Source organism: Lepidochelys olivacea (genome assembly GCF_965140295.1).
Source record: "Lepidochelys olivacea isolate rLepOli2 genome assembly, chromosome: 10".
NCBI lineage: Eukaryota > Metazoa > Chordata > Testudines > Cheloniidae > Lepidochelys > Lepidochelys olivacea.
In genome coordinates, this window is record NC_140420.1 from 2217714 (window position 1) to 2237065 (window position 19352).

At 44.0% G+C, this 19352-nt stretch overlaps 1 protein-coding gene across 3 annotated transcripts; it reads left to right on the top strand.

The window, feature by feature from the left end:
• Positions 1-165: 165 nt before the first annotated feature.
• On the top strand, positions 166-17119 carry PALB2 (partner and localizer of BRCA2). 3 transcript variants are annotated; one of them, XM_084641390.1, is made up of 13 exons: positions 166-399; positions 3810-3869; positions 4049-4148; positions 4968-6857; positions 7828-8600; positions 9306-9389; positions 11060-11221; positions 11791-11876; positions 12248-12409; positions 12619-12732; positions 13197-13284; positions 15461-15609; positions 16525-17119. In XM_084641390.1, the coding sequence occupies exons 1-13, from the start codon at positions 349-351 to the stop codon at positions 16754-16756; spliced, it is 3951 nt and encodes a 1316-aa protein (XP_084497516.1). In that variant the 5' UTR covers positions 166-348; the 3' UTR covers positions 16757-17119. The 3 variants fall into 3 exon arrangements, with proteins under 3 accessions (XP_084497516.1, XP_084497515.1, XP_084497517.1); XM_084641389.1 differs by having other exon boundaries at positions 167-399; positions 12616-12732; XM_084641391.1 differs by lacking the exon at positions 4049-4148 and having other exon boundaries at positions 391-399; positions 12616-12732.
• The last annotated feature ends 2233 nt before the right edge of the window (positions 17120-19352 follow it).

Below are 19352 nucleotides of genomic sequence, written 5' to 3' on the forward strand. Positions count from 1 at the left end.
GGAGCGAGCGAAGACGGGCCCGGCCCGGCCGGGGGAGGGGCGGCCTCGGGGGCCCGGGGAGGGGGGGGGGTCCGTGCTCCGAGGCCCGTTTGTTCCCCGCAGTCGGGGCCTGGCGGGACGCGCCTGGGCTCTGCGGGGGGCCCGGCCCGGGCTGAGGGGGCCCGGCCCGGCCCGGGCTGAGGGGGCCCGGCCCGGGCTGAGGGGGCCCCGCTGGCCGCGCTCGTTCCTAGGAGCCCTTCGCTCCCGCCCGCGTCGCGAGGACCGGCCTCGGCACGTCCCTGGGCAGCCCCGGCTCCCACCCAGAACGGCGCGCCCGGCCTGGGGCGCTCGGGGCCGGCGGTGCGCGCCATGGAGGGCCCCGCCGTGGGAAAGGCGCTGGGCTGGCAGGAGAAGGAGAAGGTGCGGGCGCTGCTCTGGCTGCTGCGGTTTCTGTGGCGGGGCCTGTGAGCAGGAGCGCGCCGCCCAGGCTGTGTGATTAGGTTGTGGGCACCCCGAGGGGCCGTGCAGACGGACGGGAGGACGCTGTCCCCCACCCCCGGGAGAACTAGATAAAAAAGCGCTAGCTAAGTTCATGGAGGCTTGGTCCATCGATGGCTATCGGCCGGGAAGGTGTCCCTAGCCTCTGTTTGCCAGAGGCTGGGAATGGGCGACGGGAGGGGTCACTGGATGACTCCCTGTTCTGTTCATTCCCTCTGGGGCACCTGGTCCTGGCCACTGTCGGCAGACAGGATACTGGTCTGGATGGACCTTTGGTCTGACCCAGTCTGGCCGTTCTTATGACCTTATGGTGTATGGACCAATCCCACTTGCCTCACTCACCTGGGCAGACCCATTGACTTAAAGGGGAGCATCGTTTGGCCCAAAGTCACAGACAGCATGGTACAAATATGGATGGTGCCCAGACTGTTAAACCTGTAATTCCTGTAAATCGATATTAGATTCTCAGGCAAATATAAAAATTTCTTTAAGCTGAAGTTGTTGTTAACGATCAGTAATTATGTAAGAGAGTCTTGCTAATTTTTCAGAAAACACATATACAAGGGAGACTGATGATTTCAGGATATTTACATTTAAAGAGGAATAAAATATCCAATTATTAGAAAGCATGAAACTGCATTTAAGGGCCTACAGAAATCTCTGTGGTTCTGCCCGAAGAACATCTGAAAAGAGACCATTTGGTGCTCCAAAAAGTGCACAGACAATTATCCAGGAAACACTATATCATTCTAAAACTATTTGACATGGTTGAAACTGGGGGCAATTGTCCCACACTGTTCCTCAAAGGTACACAAGCCTATAACTCTAAGAATACTGACTACTGTACCATATTTACAGATGTTTACTGCTTAAGTGCGCAGTTAACGGATGAGGGTAATGAGGTAAAGGATCATTCAGCTTTAGAGAAACATATAAATAAAACTAATACACTTTAAAAAACATTTCCTGTGTCCCTAGTACTAACTATACATGTTACTTGTAAGAGAGACATTTTGATGAGCTCTTTAGTAAATCTTAAGCATGCTCTATGTATATTTTCCTGTGGAGTCAAGGAACTAGAGTGCGTGGCTTCAGATTTGTACATATATGGCAGATAGATATATATGATTCCATGCCATCTTACTTCCCTGTAAGCTACCTAACTTTGGTTCCAGACTTTGAGGTCCATAGCCCCAGATATGTTAGGTTGGTGTCTGTGATAAGTCTCATAATATGACAACACTTATGTTTGGCTCCCACTATATTGTTGGAGTCCAATTAGCCCATCAACACAAATAGGCTAATTTAGTCAGATCACTTCTCAGTTTTTAGAGTCAATGTAGATGTGTGTTATTGGAGAAGAGGATTGCCTTTTGGTTTTACTGTGGGCTGCATTAAGGTTATTTATTTGACCTAATTTGTGCATTTTTGTATATTCTAATGATTGGTCAAGTGTAACTCTGGTCTGCTGCAGTTTCCACGGTATGCATCCGATGAAGTGAGCTGTAGCTCACGAAAGCTCATGCTCAAATAAATTGGTTAGTCTCTAAGGTGCCACAAGTACCCCTTTTCTTTTTTCTGATTCCCCAGACTTTCTCCCACTTGTGGTGGTGTGAGAAAACTACACTATTAAGGGTTTTTTCCCCTCACAAGTGATTCATAATCACTATTTCCTACTTTAACTCCTGGTTACAATTTTTTTCTGTATGTCTTTCCTTAATATTAAATTGATTCTGTAAAAATGCCAGAGATGCTTTCATAGAGAGACAAGGTGAGGAAGGTAATATCTTTTATTGGACCAACTTCTGTTGGTGAAAGAGAGAAGCTTACACAGAGCTCACCCTCCTTGTGTCTCGTATGCTGGGACCGACAAGGCTACAACACTGCATGTAACCATGAGATGCTTTGATATCCATTACAGGTTTCTAAAGGGTATGTGGATTATTCTGGACATCTGTGAACTACTAATGTGGTAGTTTTCATTGAATGGAGCAAAGCACAACAGAATTATCATAGAATTGTAGGACTGGAAGGGACCTTGAAAGGTCTTCTAGTCCAGCTCCGGGCACTCATGGCAGGACTAAATATTATCTAGACCATTCCTGGCAGGTGTTTGTCTAACCTGTTCTTAAAAATCTCCAGTGATGGAGATTCCATAACCTCCCTGGGCAGTTTATTCCAGTGCTTAACCACCCTGACAGGAAGTTTTTCCTAATGTCCAAACTAAACCGCCTTTGCTGCAATTTAAGCCCATTATGGCTTAACATGGGAAAATATTTATGTGCAATTTGCTTGCAGCCTGGGTTAAGGACATCCTAAGGTGCACATGATGTGGCAGTTCTAATATGAGCCTTAGGATGCTTGCAAGTACAAGTGACAGTTTCAGAGGCTGCCATTCTGGCTGGTTCAGAGTTTGAAAACTCTGGAGCCCAAGCTTTTGTACTGTGTTGGCATTGGGACTAAGCAGGTCCCCCCCTTTAATAATGAAGAAACCTTCCGTCCTCAAAGAGGCCAGCTCAACAAATCAAACGTGGCACTTCTAGCTCACGCTGGTTTTGAGCTGTGAAGGGGCAAAACAGTGTTAGGAAATATTTCAGAAAGTTGACCCACCTCATTATTGGATCTCCTTTATCTTGTGAAAACCTCAGTCAGCCCTCCTGAAGCTTCCCAGGAAACTTCTACCTTTCCATTGGATCTTGCAGGGCAGTTTTCAGATGGATTTGTTAATTCTGGTAAAGTTGAACAACTGGACATGTAAGAAAAAGCCTTATAATGGAACAGTTCAGATCTCCTTTGTGAGTTACTACGGTTTCTCTACAGTACACAATAGCTTATTGCTGAAATACCTCACAGAAGCTGTCGCTTGTAAAGGGGTATTTTAATAGAGAAGGATGCCCTTTGGCACTCAGAGTGGGAGAGAGTTCCAAGTCGAAGGTGTGGATGGAGAAAGACCTGAAGGCAAGAAGAGGCAAAGGTTTCAGATGGGATGGGGTGTTGAGGAAGAAGGTGTACAGGCAGAAATGGCATTCTACAGGGCCTTGTAGTTGAGGATAAAAAGATAGGGCTTGGTAGGGGAGTCAAGAGGAGGCTAGTAGAGGGATTTGAAGATGGTCTGACATGGTCAGAGTAGTGAATAAGAAGATTGGGACAGAGGCCTGAGAACTAAGCACTGGTCTTGAGCAATGAAGCCTTAATATTTCTCAGGAAGCTTGAGTGTATGCGTATCAATATTCTAGGTTTAAAATGTCACTACACAATTCTAGGCCTTGGTTTGGTTTTTACTCACTGTTGGCATCGTGTAATGTCTGTGATGTGTCATCTTTGTTTTCTAGCTGAAAGAAAAGTTAGCCTTCCTGAAAAGAGAATACAGCAAAACATTCAACAGGTTACAGGTAGGTGAGCACCATTGTTTTAACCCTGAATTATTAGGTTTGCTTGGCTCTTGTGTTTCTGAATGATAAATTTGGTGAAAGGTGCTGAGACTTTGGGAGATGAAGTTTATTCTTTAAAAAAACAAAAAAACATGCAGACAATGAAATGCTGAGTCATTGATTTGTTGTTGTTTTAACAGCGTGCACAAAGAGCTGAGAGGGTTAAAAATTATGTTAAGAAAACGGTTGCAGAACAAAATCAATTGCTTAGGCAAGAGGAAACTGAGAATAATACCACAGGTAACAGTTCAAAATATAACTTCTTGAGACATTATTTCTTTCTTTAACCTCTAGGCCTTATGAATAGAGCTGTGTGATCCCACACTACAGTTCAGTATAGTATAGAAGTAGTATAATATAGTATCGTATGTGCTACATGTCAAGACTGAGGTGCCAACTCTGATTTACCACCTACTTCTGCCTATGCACCACAGTCCTGACCTATGGCACAAGCTGATATTACAGTCCTAGGGTGCTTCCGAGCTCTGCTAATACTCGTGAAAATTCTGACTTGAATTGTCCCTTTTATTCAATTGTTGCCTTACCCCTGGGCATATGTATATGTCGCCATGACAATACTCCTAAATCATGACCCACACTATCATCCCTTGTTACAGTCCTACCCCCATTTGCCAGTGCTTCTTGAGCCTGGTGTTACCACCTCAGTTCTAGTGTTGGCCAGAGTCTTCCATTTGTGCTGGTAAGTTTGTGCTTGCCTGATAGTGATAAGGATGAAACTATTCATCTCAGTTCCTTTTCAAGCACAAGAAAGGTCTTCAGAGATGAAAGACCAGTAGGTTAACACAGTGTACCACCTAGTTTCTGGAAGCATGATTTCTTATTAAGCATGTATCCATTTGGTGTATGCTTAGTAAACTGAGCATCATATGGTGTGTCATGTTATACTTCAGCCAAGGAAATAAAACAGTGGAATAATTTTTGCAGAACCCTTAGTTTGCCATTTTTGTTAAAATTGTCTCTGGTTCTGCTTTGTTGCCTCCTGTCTTAGTGGGACTCTTCTGCGGGAATGCTCTTCACAAATTGCATTTGTCTCCACAGAACTGATGGATAAACAGTCTCCCAATGATGACGATAAATCTGGAATATGTATGTTACAGACCAATACCTGTTCTGACTCAGGCACTGAGAAAAAAATGTCTGTCACATTTAAACTTGAGCCTGAATTCTTCAACAATGAAGTTAACTTGCAGGAAAGTTCATTGGCAGAAAGCACAAATAGTGACCAAGAAAATATCCTCTCTGGCCTCATGAGATCTGTTACTGAGGAGAACCAAAGCCAACTGTCAAGGAGTAGAATGACTTTGGTCTCAGAGGGGAGAGAATCAGCTTGTGAAGTGCCACCAATCAGTGCTGGTGAAACGTTGGAAAATCAAATGGGAAGTACAGAGGAGCCTGGGTCACCAGTATTCAAGGGAAGGAACACCATCTCAAACACCAAGAATAAAATCCAAAAGGCCCCCAGGCTGGTCATTGTGAGGGAAGAAAAAGGTTTAACTCCTCAAGATCCACAGGTAGGAGATTTTCAGGAAATGCCTGAAGAAAATGTATTTCTGAGTGTCCCGAAACCACTTTCATGCATGTTGATGGGTGGCAATAACATTCAGCAGCCTGTGTCTCCATGTGCTGAGGACATCTGTGATAGCTATGAGCCATTGCCCCAGTGTTTAGTGGGTGATATGCCTGTTTCACTTCAAAACATCGAGAATACAGGAAAAGAACTTGCCTGTATAGAAAACCAAATGGATCGGGAAGAGTTGAGTAGGGCCTTCGATTTAACTGCAGATAATCAACCATCCCTGGCAGGCAGAAGCAACCCTAGCACTAGTGAAAGCAGACCCCATAAAGAAAGAAACCACAGTGAGACCAAGAGCTCAAGTCCTCTGAACACTGACTCTCTTCTGGATAATGTTGAAGAACCTTTGAGGAATCAAGAGGCTCAGACTGAAGCAGGGTCTCCTGTCCTAGAGAAGACTCCTCCTGCAGCAGAAAGCGCACTGAGCTCTTGCACAATGATTGAAGGACTCCTCTTTCCTGTAGAATATTATGTTAGGACAACTCGGCGTATGTCTAATTGCCAGAGGAAAGTAGACCTGGAGGCTGTCATTCTCAGCCAGTTGGGCAGGAGCAGGAAAGGGCTGCGAAGTAAACATAAGCAGATAAATTCAAATTCAGATCAGCTCTACCAAGAAACCGCCAGAAGTGATTTGCAGGCAGGGGGCACTCCGTTCCCTTTTCTAGGTGCAGAGAGTGACCCAGTGAGTTCAAATAGTTCTGAGAAATCTCTCCCTCCATCAGATGAGAGCTGCACTTCCAGTGGCTCTCTTTCTCAGAAGACTGTTATTAGTATGAAACAAGCTAAGGGAAAATCCTGGAGGAGAGGAAGGGGCAGATGGGGTTCTACCTGCAGACCTGCACTGAATGGGTCACAAGCACATCCTGAGACTTTAGATCTTACAGTGCTAAAGCAAAACAGTCATCTCTTGTCAAATGATTCTCAACCTGGAAAGGAAAACTGTGAGGGTGACCATGAGAGGTCACCTATAGGCAAAACAAGGGTGCTCGTCCCTGCAGCTGGTGAGGCTACAGAAGCAGAAATGACAGACATTACATGGCCAGCTGAGGCTGATCTTCCTGATGTAAGCCAAACATTCAGCAAATGCCATCAGCCTCCATTAGAACATATTCAAAATCCACTCCAAGGAAATAATTTCTTAAATCCATGGGATGAAGCTTTCTCCAGCCCCACGCAAGATCTGGAAGCCAATGTAAATGTGAGTCAGGCTGATAAACAGCCAGTGGGGCACATTAGGAATCAGTGTGTTCAGAAAGCCTGCCGGGCTGAGCAGCTGCCAACAGTTAAAGAATCTCTACTTCAGCATGATCTCCCAAGTTCCTCCGTGAAACGTAAAGTGAGGCAAGGATCTAAAGGTACCTGACTGAATTGTTGTGCAGAAAAATCAGAGAGTTCCCTAAAGCTAGGACTTAAGTATTGCGGAGAGGGAAAGACCATACAGGGCTAGTACCCTTGCTCCTGTATGTCCTTAGCCCAGCATGGGTTCTTTTTTTCTTGAACTCACCTTCCTGCCTTTTTGCTACCTAGATGTCCCGTCTTCTTGCTGGCTGAGGTACCTTTTTCTAAAGTACCTTTTTGTGGTTGATCCTCCTGCAGATATGACCTCTCTTGTTTTCCATATTTTAGAGTCAGAAAAATTGAGGGGAGAGTTTCCAGCAAATAAACACCTCAAAAGCTCAATTTCTGGGCCTTCTATGATCCTTAAACTTCTCCTCCCATGCTTGGCCTTTGTTCCTCACTGTTGTGAAACAGATAAGAATCAATGGCTGGGGAACTATGTGGAAAATACTTGGGCCAGGAGCAAGGTGTGCATGAGTCGCATGCTTACAATACTCAGGGCATGCGTGCAAGGATGGGATTTGCACAGACGTGCCCTTCTCTTAGTCTTTTAGAACACCAGTCACCATAGTATTCAAGCATCAACAGTGCTTAAGTGCTTTACAAAGCACTTGGCACTGTCCAAGGCACAGATAAAGATAGCCCTTGCCCCTAGGAGATTACAATCAAAAGTCTGGAAACAAAAATCATTGGGGGGAGGGAGCATTTTTCACCAAATAGCTAGCAGTGCAGTCAATTCTAGCAGCGTCTGCAGGTGAAGTTTAGCTAGAATGTGAAAGCAGAGTGACTTTACCCAAGTAGTACAGTAATTGCCCCAAAATGTGTTTCTGAGAAAATTTTAACTTCTGTTGTGAAATAGACAGAGGCTTTGTTTTAATACGTTAAATGAGAGAAGAGAATTGCATGTTTGCTGGGTATGTGTGCAACAAAGTGATGGTCTCTCTTCTAAGTTCTCAATTCTGTACTATCATGCTTTCCTATTTCTAGGTAAAAGAGGGCGCAGTCAACAGATGGACTTGGAAGGTCCAAGTCCTCTAAGCCATCTTGGTCTGGATCCTATGGCCTTCGATCCTCCCTTTCACTTCCAGAATGAGATGCTCAGTGTCAAGTGGCTGCCCTCTAAGCTGGACATCAGAGACTTTCATTTACCCGATGAGGAGTTTGGTCTCCTTAAATTTGAGAAACTACAATCCTGCACAGTGAAACAGCTGGAGCCCTTTGTTCCTTCAGGGTCTGAACACTGGCTCCAGAGTGCTGGAGACACTGTGGCTTTAGGGGACATGAGACTTAAACAAGTGAATACAGAAGGGAAGAGTCTAGAAAATAGCTTTATTTCTCCTTCAAAGACTATGTCACCTAAACTGCCTCACTTAGAAAGGCAGTTGCACAAGAAGGGGCTTTCTCCAAGCGAATTGCTGCTAACTCCGGCAAGTTCTGTCTCAGCTGGTGCAATCAACCAGCTGGAATCACAGATTCCTACACCTGCTTTCCCTGTCCTGGGTGCAACCCCAGCTATCCTGTCACTGGTACACAATGAGGCCTTACCTGACACACTTTCTGTACTTCCTTTGCAAGTGAAAACAAATCTCTTCAAAGAACCAGCCAGTCATGTTGTGGATGGGAGAGAGTGTAATAACTCCACAGGTACATTGCACTCAGATAGCTGCAGAACAGGATCTGACTGTAGGTCTGATGAAGCTGTCTCCCTCAAAGAGTATCAGCAACCAGGGAGCGGTTCCAAGGAGTGCTGCGGTGCAGAGGTAAAAGCAGAGACTCCCTGGCAGGGAACACCAGGGCAGTGGTTCTATCTACGAGCCATCTTTCCCAAAATCTGTTCAGGTTCAGGGACAAGGCCTTCCTGCGTGCTAGCTCTGTGTGCAGCCAGAGGCAGTGGTTTCCCTTAGCTGCCTGTTTGTAAATGTTTGAGTTTGTCCAGGCCGTCCCAGCCTTGTAGCAGAGCAAATCCTTCAAAATCCCCCTTGCTTAAACTTGAACAGTGGGCTTTGCTGCTCGTTATGGGAGGTAAATTCTAACCATGCCAGTGAGCAGAATGTTTCTTGGGCACCTGGTCAACGCCGATCTGCCTTAGGAAAGGCTCTTGGCTGGAACTCTGTAAGGACAGCAATAGAGAACAAAATAGTCAATGTAATAGATGGGATTGGAGAAAGGAAGGAGTAACTACACCCAGAGTGGTGATCGACAAAACACGGTTACGCTTTGCATGGGTGCTGTTTGTGAAAGGCTGGGGTTGGTTGTGGGAGGTTTGGAGGTGGGTATAAAGAAAATTCAGAGAGGGAGATAATCTCTTGTTTTCCAAAATGTGCTAGTACAAAAGTGATGTTCTTAAAGCTGCTGTCCAGCAATCTGCCGTCGAGTGAGTGCGCTCTTTTGCACATGCACTTGTACATGCGGAGCATTATTTTTTGAATTTATATTTAATCAGTCCATGTTTTTTGTTTATACAGAACAAACTGACAGCAGAAGAGTTGGCCGTGGTGCTGAGTGACAGCCTGAGAGCCAGGAGCTTGCAACTGGCCTCAAAGCTAAAGGTTGGGGAATAATATTTTGAGTTACATCCACAAATGGAGTTTTTAAATAAAAAGTATTTATTTATTTACAGGTTTCAGAGTAACAGCCGTGTTAGTCTGTATTCGCAAAAAGAAAAGGAGTACTTGTGGCACCTTAGAGACTAACCAATTTATTTGAGCGTCTGATGAAGTGAGCTGTAGCTCACGAAAGCTCATGCTCAAATAAATTGGTTAGTCTCTAAGGTGCCACAAGTACTCCTTTTCTTTTTGTATTTATTTACAGAGACTTTTAAAATATGTTTATATGAAGTCTAAATAAAAGCACAATAAAATGAATATAAACAATGCAACGCAAAACAAAATAGATGAGTAAAAAAACAAAATAGACTCTGCCCATAATCAGTCAGTCCCCTCTTCGTCTTTCACAAAAAGCAACTAGAGATCTTGAGTCAAATTCCAGTGCATCTAGGGTGACCAGATAGCAAGTGTAAAAAATCGGGACACAGGGTGGAGGGTAATAGGTGCCGATATAAGAAAAAGCCCCCCAAGTTGGGACTGTCCCTATAAAATCGGGACATCTAGTCACCCTAAGTGCATCTGTGTATAACTGAAGAGCAAACACACACAAAAATCCCAAACAGTGAAGTGTCTCAACAACTGCAAATGTATCAACTGACAGAACGCAGACACTGCTGTTCAGCCTCAGGGAAAATGGTTGCCTGATTCTTGCTTCTCTACTGCTTCCCCAAGCGTTGCAGACTGTGGCTGGCAGCAGTGCTTCATTGTTCTGTCCTTCCCCCTCCATCTCTGAAAGTTATTTAGAGTTGGTCCTTACTGGGTCAATACTGTTAGGTCTAGAGCACGCTGACATTCTCGCCTGCTTGGAGCTGAACTTGGCGTTCGATGCATCTGTGTGCCACAACTGAGGCAAACATGGCTTGGGGTTGTTTGCCCAGCTGAGCCATCAGATCTCCCTCCCACATGGTCTCTCCTCACTGTCCACCTTACCTTTTATGCCTTGTCGGGGGTAGAGAACAGTTGGTGGGCAGGGCAGTGACAGCTGTGGTGAAGTCCACTGAACTCTAAAGCTCCAATGGAACTTGCAGAAGTTGGGTCATCTCTAGGCCTGGGAACCAAACCCTGCACAGCCAACCAAAAATAATAAAGTTGGGTCCAAATGTTTCTTTACAAGGATGAAGAAAAATGCTGCCATCTGTTTAAAATTAAACCTTGGCTACAGTGGTCCTAAGTGATCTGTGTTACCTGTAGCCTCTCCCCTCCCGCCTGTGAAAAGGAGGCAAATAGCAGCACTAAGAACAAGGAGGTGCTGTGCAAGCTTCATCACACAGCTTGTCTACTGTATCTCAGTCCTGATGTCCCTTGTGTTTCAGGTCTTAGATCCACCTTTGCAGACTCTCTGCTGTGTACAAATGGCAGGTGGTTTTGTGCCATGGGTGGATGGGTAGATATCCATTACTTCTACGACAAAACCACTAAACTCGTTTTCCTTATGGCCTAACTGGCATTGGGAGTCAGGACTCCAAAGTCAAAATTTAAGGCACTAACCCCCAACTCCAAACCTCCATCACACTAGCTCTCTGGAAGTGATTTCATGCAAGAGTCAACCTGAATCTTCAGGCTGAATATCCGTAGTTGCTGGAATAACTTCAACAGTGTTTTGTTTTGAGCAGAACCTCTCAAGTTCTTGTGCTGTGGACGTGAGCACCGTCTGGTGGGAATCAGCTGGCTGCACAGAGCTGTGTATCGTAACTGCTTGTGAGACTTTCATTTCCCTGTGGAAACCTCTGGCTTCCAGCCAGTGGAGAAAGGTGTATACCTGGCACCTTACAGAGGTAGAGTACACAGAAGTTTCTTCTTCACTTTGGGGCAGTTTTCTGGTAGTATTGGGCCACTTCCCAAGACACACACAACCTGTAGACTCACAAGGGGGAATGTACATTTTCTTACACGTAGTGGGCCAGATCCTTAGCTAGCACATGTTGGTGTAGCGTCATTGAGGTCAGCTAAGCAACTGGATTTGCACCAGCTAAGAATGTGGCACAGTATTTTGAACAATTCAATTTCACATTAAATTTTAGTTCTTTACAATTGTATAGATCTCCGCATACTGGATGTTGATTGTACAGCAGCGTGACTTCTTGGTGTCCTCTTCATGTCCTTAAACTCCTCAACTTCTTTTGACGTCTCCTCTTATCTTCCCAAAGGTCATTGCCTCTTTGTTTAGGTTAAGGACAAAGTTGATGATTGTTGATTCTTTGCTGCATCTATTTCTTTTGAAGACTGAGAAAATAAATCATGGTCCTGCAAACAATGCAGTCTTTCCTTGATAATGGGGAGAAAGTCAAACTGAGAAGGACCTTATGGGTGTCCCTAACTAAATCCCTGTCCTTTGCCTTCACAGATTCCAGTAATACAAATTGTTCCCTTGCCAGATGTCTCTAATCTTGTATGTGTTGCCTTGGGAGATCTGGAGATTGGAGAAATAAGGTGAGTGTTTCTGGCTGTGTGTTTTTATTGCATACTGAACATTTCCAACCTGATTTCTCTAGCTTGACTGCAGATAATTTTGTGTTACTTGACCTCTTCTCTTGCCCAGAGGCTGAAGTAGTCTCTTGCTGATATGTCAGTTTTAAATGATCTTGCACATATTAAAGCATTTTTGAAAATATCTGAGTAAAGGCAAAAAATCAACTCTAAAAAATCAACTACAAAGATTCTCTTACGCTTCATTTCCTCCCATTGGTGTAGGTGTGACCGTTTTGAAACACAGTAATTTCTGTGTGCTACAGAAGGCCAGATTTGGGTTCCATTTCCTTCGCCTTCATTATGATGTAGATTTCTGTTCTGATTTGATTTAGGCTCTTGCTTTGTTCTTCTGAAGACGGCTCCTTAAAGCAATCACTAGTGAAAACTGGGAACATAAAAGCTGTTCTTGGTCTGACAAACAGGAGGCTGGTCAGTAGTAGTGGGACACTTCAAGACCAGCAAATCGAGATAATCTCCATTTCAGAAGCAGGAAGGTAAGCAGTCTGATATTTGTGGTGTTTTCAGTACAGGGATGGGAGAGCCCTCAGGAGATGTCACAAAGGCCAGGCAGTGGTATCCGTGGAGCCGAGGGGATCGTATGCTGTCCTTTCTGGAGTATTGCTGTGTGTGAACCATTCTCTTGTGTACTGAATGCTGAGAGTCTTTTCCCATGTGCTGTTTATGTTCATGTGCTCCCTAGAAGCAATGAGAGGCAGACTTTGATGCCCCCAGAAGAAACCATTCTGGCTTTTGCTGAGGTAGAAGGGATTCGAGATGCCTTGGTTGGCACCACTGCAGTGAACAGCCTTGTTGTTTGGTCAGTGCTTCCTCTGAGATTACACTCTGTCACCAGGGCTTTTGGGGAGGGACTGTTGCTTGTGGATTGATACAGTGGGAGGGGAGGGGATGTATAGTGATTTTGGCTGTAACCGCTAGTTACAGATCCTATGTGGTGGAGTTTGCTGCTGGTTTGTCCTTAAGTTGTTAATTATTTTTAAATCCATTGTCAGGGGGCCCTAGAGCCTGGAACAGAACTTTTTTTCTGATATGTTCTTATAAATCTAGATGAACATATAGCTAACGAGCTGTGCTGCCATCCCAGCGCTGCTCACGGCATGTGTATGTTGCATCCCTTTCCCTCATCCGTTGTCTACCACCTTTTTGGAGTGGTCATTTGTTTGGACGGTGCCTTGCTCACTGGTGCTACTGCAGTCTAAATAATAAATACAAATAACAAGAGGATTATAAAACAGTCCAATGATCTGTTTCCATTTTCTGCAGGAACTTGAAAACTGGCCAGATTCTGAAAAAGATGCACGTTGGTTATTCCTACCCTGCCTCTATCTGCCATCGCGCCTATTCTGACTCTGTATGTATGTGAAATGGTGTCGTTCTATTTGTGCCGTGTGTGTCTGTGGCTGGGGTTCAAAGGTGTAGTTGTCTAAAAGAAAAGGAGTACTTGTGGCACCTTAGAGACTAACCAATTTATTTGAGCATGAGCTTTCGTGAGCTACAGCTCACTTCATCGGATGCATGCCGTGGAAACTGCAGCAGACTTTATTTATACACAGAGAATATGAAAAAATACCTCCTCCCACCCCACTGTCCTGCTGGTAATAGCTTATCTAAAGTGATCATCAGGTGGGCCATTTCCAGCACAAATCCAGGTTTTCTCACCCTCCACCCCCCCCCCCACAAATTTACTCTCCTGCTGGTGATAGCCCATCCAAAGTGACAACTCTTTACACAATAAGAAAAGGAGTACTTGTGGCACCTTAGAGACTAACCAATTTATTTGAGCATGAGCTTTCGTGATAATAAAGTTGGGCCATTTCCTGCACAAATCCAGGTTCTCTCACCCCCCTCCCAAAAACCACACACACAAACTCACTATCCTGCTGGTAATAGCTCATCCAAAGTGACCATTCTCCCTACAATGTGCATAATTAAGGTGGGCCATTTTCAGCACAAGAAAATGGCCCACCTTAATTATGCACATTGTAGGGAGAATGGTCACTTTGGATGAGCTATTACCAGCAGGATAGTGAGTTTGTGTGTGTGGTTTTTGGGAGGGGGGTGAGAGAACCTGGATTTGTGCAGGAAATGGCCCAACTTTATTATCACGAAAGCTCATGCTCAAATAAATTGGTTAGTCTCTAAGGTGCCACAAGTACTCCTTTTCTTATTGTGTAAAGAGTTGTCACTTTGGATGGGCTATCACCAGCAGGACAGTGAATTTGTGGGGGGGGGGTGGAGGGTGAGAAAACCTGGATTTGTGCTGGAAATGGCCCACCTGATGATCACTTTAGATAAGCTATTACCAGCAGGACAGTGGGGTGGGAGGAGGTATTTTTTCATATTCTCTGTGTATAAATAAAGTCTGCTGCAGTTTCCACGGCATGCATCCGATGAAGTGAGCTGTAGCTCACGAAAGCTCATGCTCAAATAAATTGGTTAGTCTCTAAGGTGCCACAAGTACTCCTTTTCTTTTTGCGAATACAGACTAACACGGCTGTTACTCTGAAACTTGTCTAAAAGAGGCTCCTGGATTTCAGGACCTGTTGTGTTCAGGTCCACTAAGAAAATTGAAGGGAAACGGAGTTAGTTTGTGGGGAAGAAGTTGAATCACTTTTCTCAATTTCTTGCCCTTTTCACAGCTATATTAGTAAGCAGAAGAGTAACGCCACAGTAGATTCAAAAACAGCTGCCAAAACATTCTGTGTGTGTGTGTTTCAGAACTATCTTTGATTGGTGTGATTGGACAGTTAATCTTTCCCGATTTACTAATGGCTAGCTCCGGCTACAGTGATGGCACAGCATCATCCTTGTAATTCTAAAATTATTTAATAATTACATGCACCCCAAACACTCAGAACTTGATCTAAACACACAAATTTGTGTATGAAGTCTTGGTTCTAATTCTGATGGATCTTCCCATTCATTAGCACCTCTGCCATGATTCCTGAATGCTTTGCCCACTTGCATTCTTAGGATTCTGGACAGGCGTTTATATCAGTGAACATATAATCCTGTGGGTGTGTAAATTTAGTTCTCATCAGTGTGTGGATTAGTAGCACTGGCTTTAGCCAGACAAGAAGGGGACTCTTCAAGATCTCTCTCCCAGTGCACTCAGTCCTGACTTTCAGCCTGGCCTTGCCTTAAGCAAAAGCTCACAGTCATGTCTAATTGCGCAGTAGTTTTGTTATGTGAATAAATGACTAGATTGAGACCAACAAACTCATTTTCGGTGTGAGTTAATCCTGATTTGAGGTTAGCTATTCTGATCTGAAAAAGAAGTGCGTAGATTCATTGTCATTCCACTGCACCAAATAAATCCTAATCAGCCAGCCTCCCAGCAGCTCCTGCATTTGTTTGTATTTAATTTGATAAATACCAGGAGTGGTAAGTTCTTACTGCTTACAGCATCAGCTGACATGGGGTTCTGATTACAGGAGAGAATTGACCAATGATTGGGGAAAAAACAGCTTGTTGTTGTTTTTCTCTTAACATTCACTCTAGTGACGTATTTTTCCTTTGTAAATCAGGGCCTCCTGTTTGTTGTTTTAAGTCACCCACATGCCAAAGAGAATGAGTCCTGTGGAAACCCTGCATTCCGGATGAGAGTGTTCAATCCCAAAACAGCCAGAAGCACTGGGGTAATGTTCTTCTCCCTCCCCCCTGGACACAGTGGAAGGCAAGTACCTCAGGAATAATCCACATTTATTTCTTAGACTATTTTTTTCAGCAGAGACCTGGAATTGTTCAATGATAAAAGGAGTCCGTGGGGGAGCTAAAAAGCTTGTAAACTGTGAGGGGCCGTTTGTCCTCTAGCTGATGATAGTGTGGTTCTGATAAGTCGCTTTAACCTTTGTATATACAGGAGATCACAGTGAGGGTGTTGCCCATTTCCTGCCTGCTTCCTGCACATGTCTGGGAGCTAACCTCTGAGCTCCCTGCGTCCTGGCGCACCAGGGAGCTCTTTATAAGAAAGCCTGTGTTCAAGCCAGGGAATTGCTCCTTTGTAGACGTCACACTTTGTTTACTTTCACAAAATGTTTGTGGGAGGAGAGATTCTGTAACTGCAGCTGTAATTTCTGAATCCACAGGCAAAACCTCTGGGGAAAATTAGGCAATTTAACACTGTAAATGCTTAAAACTGTTTGAGGGTCTTATCTCTAGATGTAAGTACATTTATTTAGTATCAGATTGCCATTTGTAGCTAGGTGACCTGCTCTCTTTCCAAGATCTTAAATCTGGAGAGTAAGACGTTGTCTCCAATCCTCCAAACAGTTATGTGCCTAAGAAAAATTACACAGACGTGTAAGTGTTCACAGATTGAGGCTTTAGACTATGATAATGCTTAACAATTGTCTCCTACCTCTCTTGGTCAAATGCAATGAAGACAACTTAAAACTTCAGTATATTTTAGTTTCCTACAATTGGCTTACGCTCTAATAGGTTTCTTTCTCCTTAAGAGGCTTTTCCATGTGGAAGACTTTTATTTCTTTTTCACTCAGCAAATCTGAAATAAAACCTTTAAAATATTGTGTAATGATATTTTATATGAAGAAACTTTGCAGAGTACTAATGGTTCTGTGCATGGTGTTAGGTACCTGGAAGGCGAAGTGAAGGGTGTCTCTGCAGCAGCTGTGCTAACATCTGGAACAATCGCAGTATGGGACTTATTTTTAGGCCAGTGTACTGCTCTGCTTCCACCAAATGCTGATGGGAATTGGTCTTTGGTCAGATGGTCAGTCACAGATTCCTGTCTCCTGGCTGGACAGAAAGATGGAAGCGTGTATGTGTACCATTATTCACAAGCCAAGGCAGTAGGAAAGTAAATGGGTAATATGATGGATTCTCAAAGCTAACAGGAGAGTTTGCACTGATAATCTAAAGTAAATTGAGCTGAATAGAATTTTGTGTTGAAGAAAGATTCCTCAGTGTCATCTGTTCACTTTCCCATAAGTAAATTGCGTATTTTTCACTTTGTCAGGCTCACAAGATCTGTGAGATGATGCTGGCTGACTTTTTGAATGTGTCTTGTCTTGTTCACTAGATCTGTGAAGCCAATGGCACTGTGTTTAACAGTAATTGGTTAGATCTACCTGTTTGCATTCAGGGTTTGTACATTTCATTGTGAAAAGCATTTTCAGTGGATTATGTAGATGTAAGATGCTATTAAACTTTATTTTTGTAAACTCTGCCATGCTTCTAGCTGAAGTGATTTTTGTGTCACTAATTTCATTAGTAAAAAAAATTTATTTCCGTAATTGTGGACAGTGATATATTCAGTGATCTAAACATAGCTAGCGCTAGGTCATTCTGCATTGATGAGAACAGCAGTAGAGAACCTCTGCCATCCAGCCATAACCCAATCCTGCCCAGTCAAGCCACTGTGAAAAAACACCTCCATCCTGCTGCCTTCAGGTGTAGGAGTAATCTTTTGCTTCTCACGCATTGGATTGAGCTGCAGCTCAGATTTTGGTGATGGCTTTCTCACTATCTCTAGCAACTGTTTGGTATCTGTAGGACATTGGTTGGTGCCTAAGTGCAGTCTCCCTTGGGCAGGTGTCCATATCACAACTAATCAGCCCTCTTGTGGTAATTCAGAGACCCTTCCCTCCCAGGTGTCACAATTCCTGAATTAACTGCAGCTCTGACCCCCTCATAGCCTCCTTGTGGGCACCTCACTTAGGTCTCAGGCCTATAACTATCACCATTCTCAGGTTGGAATTTTGTGATTCACTCCCTCCAGATCCTAGCATCTTAGACTGCAAACTTCTGTGATTCACTGATCCTCTCAGCAGGTCTGACTTCAGCTCAGCTCCTGCAGTCAATGACAAGCTTATTCAGTGACCAGCCAGCCTTTCATAAGAACATAAGAATGGCCATACTGGGTCAGATCAAAGGTTCATCCAGCCCAGTATCCTGTCTACCCACAGCGGCCAATACCAGGTGCCCCAGAGAGAGTGAACCCAACAGGTAATGATCTAGTGATCTCTCTCCTGCCATTTATCTCCACCCTCTGACAAACAGAGGCTAGGGACACCATTCCTTACCCATCCTGGTTAATAGCCATTAATGGACTTAACCTCCATGAATTTATCCAGTTCTCTTTTAAACCCTGTTATAGTCCTAGCCGTCACAACCTCCTCAGGCAAGGAGTTCCACAGGTTGACTGTTCGCTGAGTGAAGAAGAACTTCCTTTTATTTGTTTTAAACCTGCTGCCCATTAATTGCATTTGGTGGCTCCTAGTTCTTATATTATGGGAACAAGTGAATAACTTTTACTTATTCACTTTCTCCACACCACTCATGATTTTATAAACCTCTATCATATCCCCCCCTTAGTCTCCTCTTTTCCAAGCTGAAAAGTCCTAGCCTCTTTAATCTCTCCTCATATGGGACCCGTTCCAAACCCCTAATCATTTTAGTTGCCCTTCTCTGAACCTTTTCTAATGCCAGTATATCTTTTTTTAAGATGAGGGGACCACATCTGTACGCAGTGCTCAAGATGTGGGCGTACCATGGATTTATATAAGGGCAATAAGATATTCTCCATCTTATTCTCTGTCCCTTTTTTAATGATTCTTAACATCCCGTTTGCTTTTTTGACTGCTGCTGCACACTGTGTGGATGTCTTCAGAGAGCTGTCCACGATGACTCCAAGATCTTTCTCCTGATTAGTTGTAGCTAAATTAGCCCCCATCATATTGTATGTATAGCTGGGGTTATTTTTTCCAATGTGCATTACTTTACATTTATCCACATTAAATTTCATTTGCCATTTTGTTGCCCAATCACTTAGTTTTGTGAGATCTTTCTGAAGTTCTTCACAGTCTGTTTTGGTCTTAACTATCTTGAGCTGTTTAGTATCATCTGCAATTTTTGCCACCTCACTGTTTACCCCTTTCTCCAGATCATTTAGCAAAGCAAAATGCACAAAGCAAAGTACTGTTTATTCAGAACAAAAGCATTTCAGAGGAACGATATCTTAAAAGCAATAAACTATGTGTACACACCACTGGTGTGCCAGGTAACTTATCTTCCACTGGGAGACCCTGGCAGGTTTGAAAGCACTTCAGGTCCTCCCGCAGGACCTGTTTCTGGTCACAATCTCACATCTGTCAGTTCTCGGATGGAGTGCCAGTGGAGCCCTCCTGAGGTCAAGGCAGATATTTTATGCAGTTTTAAGTCCTTTGTCTTTTGAAGCCTCTTGAACTAGTCAAACCAGCCTATGCTATTTCCCGGGGGGGGGGGGGGCGCAAAATTTGCGACCTGTATTGGTTCGGTATTGGGAATTTGCGTTAATTACCCCCCTCCTTCACTCTTTAGTTCTTGAAGGAAACAATCTTTAGTTCACCCATTGAGCCAGGAATACAATCACTGACAAGCCCATAAAGATATGTAGAACATTCATAAAGTTAATACAAT

Excerpts from the sequence above, each read along its gene's own strand:
- PALB2 (XM_084641389.1), top strand. The coding sequence starts at position 349 with ATGGAGGGCCCCGCCGTGGGAAAGGCGCTGGGCTGGCAGGAGAAGGAG. Across the intron at positions 400-3,809 it reads GCTGGCAGGAGAAGGAGAAG|CTGAAAGAAAAGTTAGCCTT; the intron begins GTGCGGGCGCTG and ends TTTGTTTTCTAG. Across the intron at positions 15,610-16,524 it reads CCCCCTGGACACAGTGGAAG|GTACCTGGAAGGCGAAGTGA; the intron begins GCAAGTACCTCA and ends GCATGGTGTTAG.